Raw genomic sequence first — 14174 nt, forward strand, 5'->3', positions numbered from 1 at the left:
TTGAACTGGGGGATGCTTAACCACTCAGCCACATCCCCAGCCCTTTTAAAAATATTTTATTTAGAGGCAGGGTCTTGCTGAGTTGCTTAGAGCCTCACTAAGTTGCTGAGGTTGGCTTTAAACTGGTGATCCTCCTGACTCAGCCTCCAGAGCGGCTGGGATTACAGGCATGTTGAAAGAGAGAAATTATCAACCATAAAACTTTCCAAATATCAATCAGACTTTGAATTTTTTTCGTGGTAGAGACAGAGGAATGAAGACTCCTCAATCAGGATATGGTCAAGAATTGACTTAGAAAATACAACCTTATCCAAAATGAAGATGCTGCCCTTAGGGAAAGTTGGTCTACTGGAGGATGGAGATCAAAGGCTATTTTTATTTCTCTTTTCAGTTCCAGGCAAATTTTCTATAAAGAGTAAAGTTTAACTTGTTTTGGAGCCTGTTTCTGGATGACGTATAAATTCAGCTGGGAGAATTTTAAACTCTCGAACTCCCACCCAAGTGGGGAATCTGCAACGGTTGCCCACCCCACAAAACAAAAGACCGACCCTCTCCAACCACACAAGTGCGTGTGTGCTGGTGAGGCTAAACATGTAAATTAGAACCTTTTCTCCTCGACTCTCCTGTCCCCTACTCCCTCACCATAGGGGTAAGGATAGGGAGCTGGAAACAGTAGACCTGTAGTTCCTAAATGATAGGAGTGCTTTAGAATTGCCTGGAGGGTGTGTCCCAATCCCAAGGCTGGGCTCCACCCCCGGAGTTAAGGGTCTGTGGGTCTGGAAGTGTACAGAGAATTTCTGCTGCTTTTCGGGTAAGGTACGTTGTGCAGCCAGGACCAAGCTGCGAGAACCACCGTTCTAGGCGGAATCAAGTGACTGGCTTCATTCAAGGCCGGTCCAGTAAAAGCAACCAGCCGGTTCCTCCAGGTGGTTAGCTGGGCTTGCTAAACTTTCCTTTAGACTCCCAATCTCCGAGGGAAGGAGGGCATGTTCTGGTCTTCGTTTTTTGTGTCCCGAGCGCCTGGTGCTGGAGAACTGGAGCCAGCGTACGAACAGACCCGGATAGGATGCGGAGCGGGGGCGTCCTGAGTGTGCAGGGGACCCGACTTGGACTTTGCAGGAAGGCCTCGCAGTGGCCCATCTGAAGTCAGTACAGCACGCGCTGTCCAGGAGCTCACAGCAACGCGGCGTACTCGCCTGCGCTGTGCTGGGAGTGCAGACCGCTAGAGGCGGGTGTCCCGCGAGGCAGGCATGGGAGGGTCTGCTCAGGTCAGTGGGGTGGAGGGGGAGGCGATTCTCGAGGTTGGCGTTAGGGGACAGGTCGCTGCGCAGTAGGTCTGCCCAACGCGAGGGACCAGTCTCCTGGCGGAAAGGAGGGTGGTTATGCCGGGGGAGGGGCGGGGCTGCGGGTGTGGGCAGAGCGCGGTGCCAGTTGGTCCCCCCCTTGACCCCGCACCTGGAGGCTGCTGCCGGGAGCCAGAGCTGCGGCGTCTGCCTAGAGCCACACACAAGGGTAAGGTGGGTGCTGGCCATACACCAGTCCCTGGAGTTCGCTCATCCCAGACAGTCCCAGGACAGCTCTTCCCGAACCGAACCATGGGCTCTCTCCCAGCCCTGGGTTAGCTCCATAACCCCAAAGCCTGAATGGACCTTGATGGCTAGGTTTCCAGTGAAATTGCCTCACATTCGATCCTCCCCGCCCCGCTACGCTGGACATTTCCTTTAGGTTTTCTTAAGGAGCTACTTCATGCTTTGTGTCTTCTCTCTGGAAACCTTTGCTGGAGCATCTCTCTGAACTCTCAGGGAGTGGCTGCATCTCCATTTCTTATCCCCAAAAACTTGCCTAGAAGGTCCTGGGCGCCCTACTTTTCTAGTTGTTATTTTGTTTATCTTAAGGCCCCTATTCTGTAATTTCTCTGATTTTCCAAAATTTACCCATCCCAACTCCGTCTATGGTAATACTCATTAAGTCCAATAAAAGCTGACATGTATTGGAGACGACTTAGAAGTCTTAGTGATTCTGGCAACACGCAGATTTGTTTTAAAAAATTACTGGTAAATTAAAAAGTTGACTTGAATATAACAGTGATTATGAGAGCTTGTGAACGGGTGGGGCAAGAGTGGATTGGATCAATACACACTACATGCATGTATTGAATTTCAAACCCCATTAATATGTACAATAGATTAAAAAAGTTAATCAAAATTTGTAAAAAAAAAGAACTGGGGGGTGTAGCTCAATGGTAGAATACTTGCTGTGATGTTCTCAAGGCCTTGTGTTCCATCCCTGGCAATGCAAAAACAAACAGGTAAACAAAAACAACAAACATAGACATCAGCCATTAAAAAAAAAATTATTCAGTGTCCACTACGGTTCAGGCAATGCTTTGGGTGCTGGAACAACAGCTATGCCCAGTGCAGAGTGCCTTCTTCCTCTCAGATGGGCACAGCCGTCTTGTCCTTGCTATACCACATTGATTCAGTTCACTGGACTGGTAAAAATTTGATACATAAAGGAAAGAGCATTTGCTTTATGAATAGCATAAAGAAAGTCACAGGCCACACAAATGATAAGATATGTTCTGGCAATTCAAGGGAGGTCATTATACATACAGTAGCAGAGTGAAAAATTGGGTTGGAGATAATTGGTACTTTCTTTCTGGAGGAATTCCTTCTACATCCTATTCAATGTTCTTTACAAAGCAGCTTCCTTCTTTTCCCCCAAACCCCTTGTCTCTCTGACCCCATTCTATCTTATCTGTTTAGCATGTGGCCCTTCCTGGTGAGACTTGAATGTATCCTGTTCCTGGCTTCAGCCTTTTCAGTGATAACTCAGCTCAGCCATGGCCTGTCATCCAGGTATGTTTGAGAAAGGAGGACTGGGGAGGTTTTACTTACCATTGGAGGTATGCTTAGGGCCCCTGAAAAAAAGGTCTTCCTGATTTGCCCAGCCTGTGTATCTCATGGGTAACATCTCTAGGATTTCATGTACCTTCTCTGCCCTCACAGGATTAATCAAACTCACCTGCTCCCCTCCTACCTGACAAATCGCAAGTTGGGTCTACGAGTCCAGGGTTCAAACTTCACACTAGGAGGCTTTCCATTCCTGATCATCGCAGGCACTATCCACTATTTCCGGGTGCCCAAGGAGTATTGGAGAGACCGTTTGCTGAAGATGAAGGCAGGTGGCTTCAATACCCTCATCACGTGAGTATTGCTTTTCAGTACTTACTTTAAAAACTTGTCTTCTAAATTCCTATCTCTTGAGACTTTATTAGATCAGTCTAAAGGTTGACCTTTTTAGTACTTTCTTTGTTAACATATCCAAGTTTCCTCTTGATATTCTGAGAATTTCTCGTAAGTAGAGCATTCACTAATTCTTCTGATAGGCCTCTGTCTAAACAGGGTTACTATGGCCTGGACCCAGAATTTCAATTTTCAGAGGCAATGGCAAGTACAAATGGCAGTAGCCCCTGTTGTCCCTAACTACTTAAACATCTGGGACAGTGGGTCTCATGCCTCCTCAGATGTCCTCACTTGTCACTGGACTCATGGCCTGCAGTGATAAATTCCAGGTTATGATACCTTTCCAGAAAATCTTATCTTTGAAGATGGAATTCATTGAGAATCAGGCTTAGCAAATAGTCAATTAAAGAAAATAAAATTTTTATTTCTGTCCTTCTAAGCTTAGAACTTGCATGTGCACAACTGTTTTGACAGTTTTGTGTCTTCTTTTTCAATGCTTTAGCTATTTTTAGAATACAGGTTTAGAAAAAAAATATCTGGAGTTTAATTTGGAAAGTGATGACAGTTGATGTTTTAAATCACTTCCCCTCCAAATTGACATAATACCTTTTACACATCATTTCCCCCTCATTATGTGTTTGCTTTGGTATAGCAGTGATGGTACACTTATTACAGTCTGTGAACCTGTGTTGACACATCTTTATCACCTATATTAGGATTCTTTCTTGATGTTGTACCTTCTATGTGTTTTGACAAATACATAAAGATGTGTGTCCAGCACTATAATATCACACAGAACAGTTTGCTGCCCTAAAAATCCTGTGTGTCCTGCCCATTAATTCTTCCCTCCCTGTGAACCCTTGGCCACCACAGGTCTTTTTTTTTTTTTTTTTTTTTTAATGTCCCTATAGCTTTGCTGTTTCTGAAATGTCATGTGGTTGGAATCATATATTATGTAGTCTTTTCATTTTGACTTTTCTTAATTAGCAATATGCATTTGAAGTTCCTCCATGTCTTTTCATGGTTTGATAACTTATTTCTTTTTAGTCTTGAGTAAATTCCATTGTTTGTATGTACCCATTTATTTATCCACTTACTACCCTGAAGGGTATCTTGGTTGCTTCTAAGTTTTATGGATAATGCAGTTTTTGTGTAGATGTAAGTCTTAAACTCATTTGGGTAAATACCAGTGATTATATTGGAAGACTAAAAAGTTATTGCCAAACCCAAGATCATCTTGATTTTCTCCTATGTTATTTTGTAGAATTTTATATTTTGTATTTTACTTTTAGGTTTATGTTCTATTATAAGTTAATTTTTGCAAAGAGAATATGATTTGGGTCTGCATTCATTTTGTACATTGGATGTTCCGTTGTTGAAAAGACTATTTTTTTTTTTTTTTTTTTTTGGATACTGGGAATTGAAACTAGAGTGCTGCATATCCAGTCCTTTTGTTTTGTTTTGTTTTGTTTTTAATAATGCAAAAAATTTCTTTAATTTGCAATAAGTTCATATAAACTAATAAGAAAACCCAGTCCTTTTTATTTTTTGAGACATGTTCTTACAAAGTTGCCAACTGATCTCAAACTTGTGATCCTCCTGCCTCAATCTCCATAGGTACTGGGATTTCAGACTTGTTCCACCATGACAACATTGAAAAGATTATCTTTGCTGCATTGATCTATTTGTCTGCATTGATCTGCATTGATTTATTTTGATTACTGTAGCTTTGCAGTAAGTCTTGAAGTCATGTAGTGTCCAGTTGAGCATTGTTAGTATATGGGAAAGCAACTGACTTTATAAGGCATATTAACCTTATCTTCTGCAGCTTAACATATTACAGTGTCCAGAATTTTCAGTTCAATTACAAAAGGCAGTGGTAGGAGGGAAAATCCTTTCTTTGATCCTGATCTTAGTGGAAAAACTCCAGTTTCTTGCTATTAAGAAAACTTTTAAGTGTCATAGATTTTAGGTCTTTATTCTTTTCTAACGTGTGTATTCAGTACATTTCCCTCTTGTACACTACTTTTGTTATATATTGCTAATTTGGATAGGTTATGTTTTCATTTCATTTACTTCAAAATAATTTTAAATTTCTCTTGACACTGCTTCTTTACCATGCGTTATTTAGAAATATGGTAATTAATCTCCAAATACTTTGGGATGTTCTAGCTGTTACTGATTTCTTATTTAATCCTGTTGTGATCTAAGAGTATATTTTGTATGATAGCTATTCTTTTATGTATTTTTAAAAAACATTTTTAGATGTTGATAGACATTTATTTTACTCATGTATTTATATGTGGTACTGAGAATTGAACCCAGCACCTCATGCATGCTAGGCAAGTGCTCTACCACTGAGCCACAACACCAACGCTATTCTTTTATATTTGTCAAAGTATTTTTTGTGACTAAGAATGTGGTGTGTCTTCTGAATGTTCCAGGTAAGCTTGAGAAGAATGTGTTTTGTGCTATTGATGGATAAAATATTCTACATGTGTCAATTGAGTCCATTTAATTGATATCATTTAATTCAACAATATCCTCATTGATTTTCTGTCAGCTGAATATGTCTAATACTGATGAAGGATATTGAAATATTCAAATATAATGTATATACCAATTTATATATGCAATTCTATCTAAATGCCTTATGTATTTTTATGCTCTTTAGGTACGTATACATTAAGGAATAAGTCTTTGGAGACTTGATTGCTTTGTCATTTTCAGAAGAACTTTATAGTGTTTGTTTCTTTTAGTTTTTTATTGATTTTTAAAGTTACACATGACAGCATAATCCATTTTGATATGATTATAGAAGCATGGTATATATCTTATTCTAATTAGGACCCCATTCTTGTGGGTGTACATGATGGTAAGATTCACCATGGAGTAATTCATATATGTACATAGGAAAATTATTTGAATTCATTCCAGGGCCTTATCTTTTCCTATCCCTCTCCCTTCCTTTTATTCCCCTGTGTCTAATATACTGAACTTCTATTCCCACCGCCTTTATTGTGGGTTAGCTTTCACATGTCAGAGAAAGGATTTGACCTTTGTTTTTTTGGAATTGACTTATTTCACTTAGCATAATAGTCTCCCTTCATTTACTGGCAAATATCATAAAGTCATTTTTCTTAAGGAACTGAGTAATACTCCATTGTAATATCACATTTTCTTTATTCATTCATCTGCAGAAGGGCACCTAAGTTGGCTCCGTAGCTTAACTATTGTGAATAGTGCTACTACAAACATTGGGAATTTAGATAGGTTATGTGACTGCGTCACTGTAGTATGCTGATTTTAAATCCTTTGTCTATATACTGAGAAGTGGGAAAGATGGGTCAAATGGGGGTTCCATGTTTTGAGGAATCTCCATACTGCTTTCAGAGTGGTTGTACTAATTTTCAGTCCCACCCACAATGTATGAGTATACGTTTTTCCCCTTATCCTCACCAACATTTATTGTTACTTGTATTCTTTTTAAATTTTGGTTTTTTTAGTTATACATGACAGTAGAATTCATTTTGATACAATTATATAAACATGGAATATATGTTATTCTAATTAGGATCCTGTTCTTATGGATGTACATAATGGTGAGATTCACTGTGGTGTATTATATATGTACATAGGAAAATTATGTCAGATTCATTCCACTGTCTTTCCTTTTTGTATCTCCCTCCCTTCCCTGCATCCTCTTTTGTTTAATCTACTAAATATCTATTGTTTTCCTCTCCAAAATTTATTGTTACTTTTATTCATGATAATTGTCATTTTGACTAGAGTAAGATGAAATCTCAGTGTAGCTTTAATTTGCCTTTGCCTAATTGTTAGAGATGTTGAAACTTTTTTCATATATTTGTTGACCATTTCTATTTCTGCTTTTGAGAAAGGTCTGTTCAGTACCTTTGCCCATTTATTGATTGTGTTATTTGTGTTTCAGTGTTAAGTTTTTTGAGTTCATTGTATATTCTGGAAAGTAACACCCTATCTGCGGTTCAGGGGCAGAGATTTTTCTCCCATTCTGTAGGTTCTTTATTCACACTCCCGATGGTTTCTTTTGTTGTGAAGAAGCTTTTTAACTTGATACCATCCCACTTACTGAATTTTTATTGTACTTCTTGTGCTTTAGGAGTTTTGTTAAGGAAGTCAGTTCCTGAGCTGATTTGTTGGAGTGTTGGGCTTACATTTCCTTCTAGCAGGTTCAGGGTTTCTGGTCTAATTCCTAGGTCTTTTATCCACTCTTTTTGTTCAGGGTGAGAGATAAGGGTTAAATTTCATTTTACTACATATGGATTTCCAGTTTTCCCAGCACCATTTGTTGAAGAGGCTATCTTTACTCCAATGTGTGTTTTTGGCATTTTTGTCTAGTATGAGATAACTCCATTTATGTGGGTTTGTCTCTGGGTCTTCTATTCTGTTCCATTGGTGTTCATGTCTGTTTTTGAGCCAGTACCATACTGCATAACTCTGTAGCATAATTTAAAGTCTGGAATTGAGATGCCTCCTGCTTTACTTTTCTCACTAAGTATTGCTTTGACTATTCTGGGCTTCTTATATTTCCAAATGAATTTCATGACTGCTTTTTCTATTTCTATGAAGCATGTCATTGGATTTTTTTTGGTACCTGGGGTTAAACTCAGGGGTACTCAACCACTGAGCCACATCCCCAGCCCAGTATTTTATTTAGAAACAGGTCTCACTGAGTTGCTTAGGGCCTCACTTTTGCTGAGGCTGACTTTGAACTTTGAATTCCTACCTCAACCTCCCCAGCTGCTGGAATTATAGGCATGTGCCACCATGCCCAGCATATCATTGAAATTTTGATGGAAATTGTGTTGAATCTGTATAGTGCCTTTGGTAGTATGGCCATTTAATTTCTGCCTATCCAAGAACATGGGAGGTCTTCTAAGTTTGAAGAACTTTTTAAATAACATTTTTTTTTTTTTTTGCAAGGCAGGTTTAATGCCTACCAGTTTTCTTCAGTGTTTTGTTTTTTTTATTTTTGTTTTGGTCCAAGAAAGTCTTTATTTCTTCTTAACTTTCAAAGAATAATTTCATTGGATACAGACTTTTAGTTTGATGGGATTATTTTTCTGCAAATCTTTAAATATTATTCAGCCTGTTTTTTCTTGCTTGCTTTGTTTCTGAAAAAAGTCTGATGTAATTATGACTTCTCTTTGGTTAAGATACATTTTCCCTTGGCTTCTCTCTTTTCTTTGATTTTCTGCAGTTTAAATATGTTTTTCCTAGGTATAGGCTTTTGAGGGGAGGTGCTGGGGATCAAACTCAGGGTCTTATTCCAGCTAGTCATGCTCTCTACTATCAGGCTATACCCCCAGTACTGGTTAGATTTTTCATGTTGGTGTTTGATGTTCTCTGTACTTCCTGGATCTGTGATTTGATGTGTACATTAATTTTGAAACATTGTTGACCACTATTGCTTCAACCATTTTTCTTTATTTAAACAAGCTTCACACATCACATTTAATTATGCCTCTTAGTTTTCTTTTAATCTCAACCAATGCCCCTTTCTTTTCCTCCCCTGCTGGCATTGACTTGTTCATAAACTAGGACTTTTTTTCCTGTGGAGTATCTCATACTATGTCTGTTTCATTTTGGAATTGTTTTTTTAATTTGTTCTTCTGTTCCTTGCACCTTCTTAAATAGAAGGTAACTATAGAGGCTTGATTAGATTTATAGTGAACATAGTTTGTCAAAATATATATGCATATATATGTATATACATCCTATGGTTTAAAAATTATGTCTACTTCTAGTGATGTTTAAATTGATCAGTGGGTTCAGATGGCAGTAGCCTAATCTTTTTCTTGTTAATGTCTCCATCCACCTTTAATGTACTGATTTTATTCCTTGTTTACCTCTTCTCAAATCAAATCAATTGTTTCCTTAGGGAAGGTTACAAAGTTATTTGTCATTTTTTCATTCTTTTGCTTTTTATGAACTGGATTCTCCTCTAATAATTGTTCCCTCAAACTATGAGAATTAGTGTCTACTCTCAAACACAGGTCTATGCATAGAATGCTTAAATCTATCTTTTTAATTGCTAATTTCCTTAAAATAATTTTGATAATTTATGTATTTTTCAATATTTGATCACATTATCCATATTTAAGTATTATTTAAAATTTTCTATTAAGTTACTGTTTTAGTCAGCTATTTCGCTGCTGTGACTAAATGATCTGACCAGAACAATTTTAAAGGAGGAAAAGATTATTTCAGACCTGTTTCAGAGGTCTCAGTCCATAGAAGGTTGGCTCCATTCCTCGGGCTCCAAGTCAGACTGAACATCATGATGGATGAATATGGTGGAAAGAAGCAGCTTACATGTTGGTTAGGAAGCAGAGAGAGAGTGACTCCACTCTCCAGATACAAAATCTATGTCCCAAAGCAATGCCCCAATTCTAATCTCCTCCAGCCACAACCTACCACTTCAGTTACCACTAAGTTAATCCCTATCAGTTTATCCCAATCACTGACTGGGTTAAAACTGTTACAACCCATTTATTTCTCCTCTGAACCTTCTTTCATTGTCTTACATATGAGCTTTTGGGTTACATTCCCTTTTCTAATTCTATCTGTGGCTTCTTCCCCTTTTGATTAATTTTTCTGTAACTTTGTATATCATAATAGCGTTTGTTTTTCTTCCCACTGTGCAACCTGCTTCAGTGTCAGCAGTCTACAGGCAGAGGCCAGGCAGTGGTTCAGGGTCATAGTTTGGCATGGGACACTGTGCAAGACCATATTTGTTTTTTAAAAGCCTACTTTTTGAAGATAAATTCCATGTTGGATGCACATGTCTATAGTCCTGCTCACTGGGATTTGGGAGATTGAGATGGGAGGATGACTTACTTAAATGCAGGAATTTTGAGGTACGCCTGAGCAGCATAGCAAGATGCCATCTAAAAATTAAACTCAACTCTCTAAAATGTTTTTGCTTTAATTTAAAAAAATTCCATGGCTAGAATGTACCTCAATGGCAGAGTGCTTGTCTACCACATGAGAGGTCCCTGGTTCAATCACCAGTACAAAAAAAAAAAAAAATTCCTATTGCATTTCTTCACTATATCTTTTTCTTAACATGTTGAGATGACTGTTCACAGCATTTTATTTTCTCTTATTTATTAAGAATCTTCTGAGGCTATGAATTCCTCTTGGCTATATAGTCTTTAAAAATATTTTCAGGCTAGGGAGATAGCGCAGCTCAGTTGGTACAGTGCTTGCCTCACGAGCACAAGGCCCTGGGTTCAATCCCCAGCACCAAAAAAAAAAAAAAATTATATTTACATTTAAGTCTAAATATTATTTAATATTTTAAACATTTATACTTTAATATTTTAATAGTGACAAAAAGAGTGAGGTTTAATATTTTAACTTACATGAGAAGTTCAAAATCAATTTTAAAATAATGAATAATTTTATTTTTCTGCTGTAAAATAGTACATTCTTATTTTATGCTTGACAAAAATGAGCTTCTAGTATATATAGTCTTATACTTTTCATATGTCAGTGCATTCACATCTTTACACATTTGCACATATAAATACCCACCATCATTTTAATTCTTGCTAAATATGTTTCATGTATTAGTCATCATTTTTGTTACTATTTTTGCCATTGTTCATTATCACAATCAACTTAACTATAAATCATTATATGTTGGGCAGTATGATAAGCCTTACATGCATTTCATTCCCATTCATAAGCTATGAAACTCATATTCAGGGATTAAGTAATATCTAAGCTTTGAAGTGGCAGACAGAGATTCATTCAAGTTAATTGGATTTACATGCCTATAATGTTAGCTCTTATGTTCCTCTATCTAGATCAATAATAAATCTAATATTGTCCCCAAATGTTATTTCCAGTTTTATTATAAGCAATGCTAGTATATAACTTTGTGTATACATGATTAAATAACAAAGTTACATGCCATTTTCCCCTCTAGTTGCTTTTAAGATTTTCTCCTTTTGTTGATTTACAGTTATTTGATTATGCTGTGCTATGATATGTTTTTTAAAATTCTACCTGTATACTGAAAATGTTGAATCTGTAACATTTGTAGCTGTTATCAAATTTGAAAAATTTTGTTTCTATTTCTTCAAATATTTTTTCCTCTGCTCCCTTTTTTCCACAAATCCAGTTACATGTATGTTAGACTTCTTGATAAGATCACACATGTCACTTATGCTTTTTAATTTTTTTAGCCTTCTTTTTTCTCTGTTTGCAATTTGGTATGTTTTAATGTTAACTGACCTTTTATTCTGTCATTTCCTACTCTGCCGTTTATCCTCAAAGATATATTTTCACTTCCTTTATGATATGCCAAGAATGTCCATTTCATACACACACACACACACACACACACACACAGAGCCTATCTATGTATACCATCTATATTTATATACTATTTATGTTTATAAATAGTATATGTATGTTAGGTATATGTATATATATATGTAATATATATATACAGATGTAGTAAAAATTCTGTTTGGATCTTTTTAAAAATATTATTTATTTCTCCTCTCATTATAATCATGTTTTTCTTTACTTATAAAGATATGGAGTACATTGTGTCTTTTTCTTTTATCATTTTGGTTTTCTTTCTTTCTTTCTTTTTTCTTTTTTTTAAGTATTGGGGATGAACCGAGTGGAGCTCTATCCCTGAGCTACCTCTCCATTCCTTTTTATTTTGAGACCAGGTCTCACTAAGTTGCCCAGGCTGGCTTTGAACTTGTGATTCTTCTGCCTCAGGTCTCCTGGGTCGCTGGGATTTTGTATATCTTTTAAATATTCTTCTCTTTTGTTTTCCACATATATATTATTTGTTTGTTTTTATTGATTGATAATTTTTTTCTTGGTTTATGGGTCATATTTTCCTATTCCTTTGTATGTCTAGCAACTTTTAAACTTGATGCTGGGCATTATGAATCATATGTTGTTTATTGCTAAAATTCATCATTTAAATAATTTTAATTTCATTTAAATAATGTTGTATAATGGAGAGACTGAGAGTGTAGCTCAGTCTTGCCTAGAGTGCTTTTCTGGCATGTGTAAGAACTTGAGTTCAATCCTCAGCACTGAAAAAAAGAAAGAAAGAAAAGAAAAGAGAAAGAGAAGAAAAGAAAAAGTAAAAGAATAAAGGCTAATGCAGTCTTATGATTTTTTCATAACTTTTCTGGTTTCTGTCTTATGATTGTTTTCTTTTATCCCATTGTAGATGCAGATTTAAATTTTTTAGGTTTTTTTCATTAGCATTTTAAAAGAGAAATTTGTGTGTATATCCAGAAAACATTTTATTACACTCATATTATCTGAAGTCCAGAATCATGACAAATATTGGCTGCCTGGATCATTGCTGGGCATTAGAGGAAGAAAGTGTTACAGATAACATATTGTACACACATAGAACTTTGTCTATTGAAACCTTCAACTTCTTTTATAGTAGAAATGACTTAGGTGCTCTATTAAAACTGGAAGAATCAGTATGGAATCAGGTCAAGTAAGAGGATAAATTCTTATGTTTCTCTTTTTTCCCCTATTTCAGGCATGTTCCCTGGAACCTTCATGAGCCAAAAATAGGCCAGTTTCGTTTCACTGGAAACCTGGATGTGATGTATGTGTTCATGCTTTAATTGCCCAATTCTGTGACTCAGAGACAGGGGTTTGGTTGTGGGGATCAGATGAAGCAAAAGGGAGCACCTGAGTTTCTGCTTTGAGAACCATCAGGAATCTCTGATAATTTTGTTTCCTGGATTGAAAGCCTCTTAAGCAGGGAGTCTGTCCCAGTTAACCATAGCTCTTAGTGTCAGTGTGGCTTAGAAATTGTTCATCCAGTATTCTACAGTGTTAATCTATCATGAAGAGTCTGCTCTGGCAGTTAATAATAGGAGATTTTTAGGTTATAGTTCAGAGTTTCCAAGACATGACAGATGTAGAGTAACTTTATTCAAAAATATGTATATCTGCAATAATTTGACATTATCTTTGGTGCTGGACATGGACAGATAGCACTGTGCTTTCAAAAATAAAGATTCTGCGCTGGGGATATAGCTCAGTTGGTAGAGTGCTTGCCTTGCATGCACAAGGCCCTGGTTTCAATCCGCAGCACCACAATAAATAAGTAAATAAATAAAGATTCTCTGCAGAAATGGAGGCAAATACAACATACCAAGGATATACAGACAAAACTATGGAAACCAATTAGGGAAGATAATGTGAACTTATAGCTGAGGAAAGTTTCAAATGTGAACAAGAGTTAACTAGAAGGAACTGGATGGTATTTCAGTTGGAGTGTCTAGCAGGGGCAAAATCAAAAATATTAGAGTATATTGTACATCACTTAAGGTGATGTCAGATGCTGAAACAGGTAAGCCTTACATTCTGTTAACAATAAAGAATTATTTTCATTCAAGTAGAATTTGAAGTAGATATTCCTGATGCACATATATTCCTATCCTAGTTAATAATTTGATGGATTCAGAGTCTTTTCTATCTTATACCTTCACCATCTTCCACACATAACTTCCAAACCACCATGCTTTTCTGCATCAAGCCAGCAAGTTGAATAAAGAACATGGAGAATCTCCTTCAAAAGTTACAGATTGCTTCTGTTCACACATTATTGGCTGGAGGTCAATCATATGGCTCCATCTAGTGCTTGGTGGCTTAAAGTGTAGTTGAGCTGTGTGCCCAGGGAAGAAAAAGTAATAGATTTTTATGGTTAACTTTCTGCCACAATCGTATTTTTTTCATTTTTATTTTTTATATTTTAAATTTGTTTTAATTAGTTATACATGGCAGTAATGTACTTATGTATTTTCATCATACATAAATGAAGTATAACTTCTCATTTATCTGGTTGTACATGATGTAGAGTTACACAGGTCATGTAATCAT

The 14174-nt window shown here is 36.8% G+C and overlaps 1 protein-coding gene across 13 annotated transcripts in view; it reads left to right on the plus strand.

The window, feature by feature from the left end:
• The first annotated feature begins 699 nt into the window (after positions 1-699).
• LOC124960464 (beta-galactosidase-1-like protein 2) overlaps positions 700-14174 on the plus strand; it is a 63010-nt gene continuing 49535 nt past the window's right edge. For 2 of the 13 annotated variants that reach the window (XR_007104082.1, XR_007104083.1), the window contains exons 1-5: positions 1177-1268; positions 1462-1517; positions 2766-2858; positions 3009-3206; positions 12823-12891. Coding sequence is in view for 11 of the 13 variants with exons in the window: in XM_047519241.1 (XP_047375197.1) it covers positions 1251-1268; positions 1462-1517; positions 2766-2858; positions 3009-3206; positions 12823-12891 (434 nt within the window). In the remaining 2 variants the exon portion in view is untranslated. Of the gene's footprint in view, positions 927-991; positions 1146-1176; positions 1269-1394; positions 1518-2765; positions 2859-3008; positions 3207-12822; positions 12892-14174 lie in introns of those variants that run through there. The other 11 variants (XM_047519234.1, XM_047519241.1, XM_047519231.1 and 8 more) reach the window with 11 other exon arrangements.

This window comes from Sciurus carolinensis, chromosome 11 (genome assembly GCF_902686445.1).
Source record: "Sciurus carolinensis chromosome 11, mSciCar1.2, whole genome shotgun sequence".
NCBI lineage: Eukaryota > Metazoa > Chordata > Mammalia > Rodentia > Sciuridae > Sciurus > Sciurus carolinensis.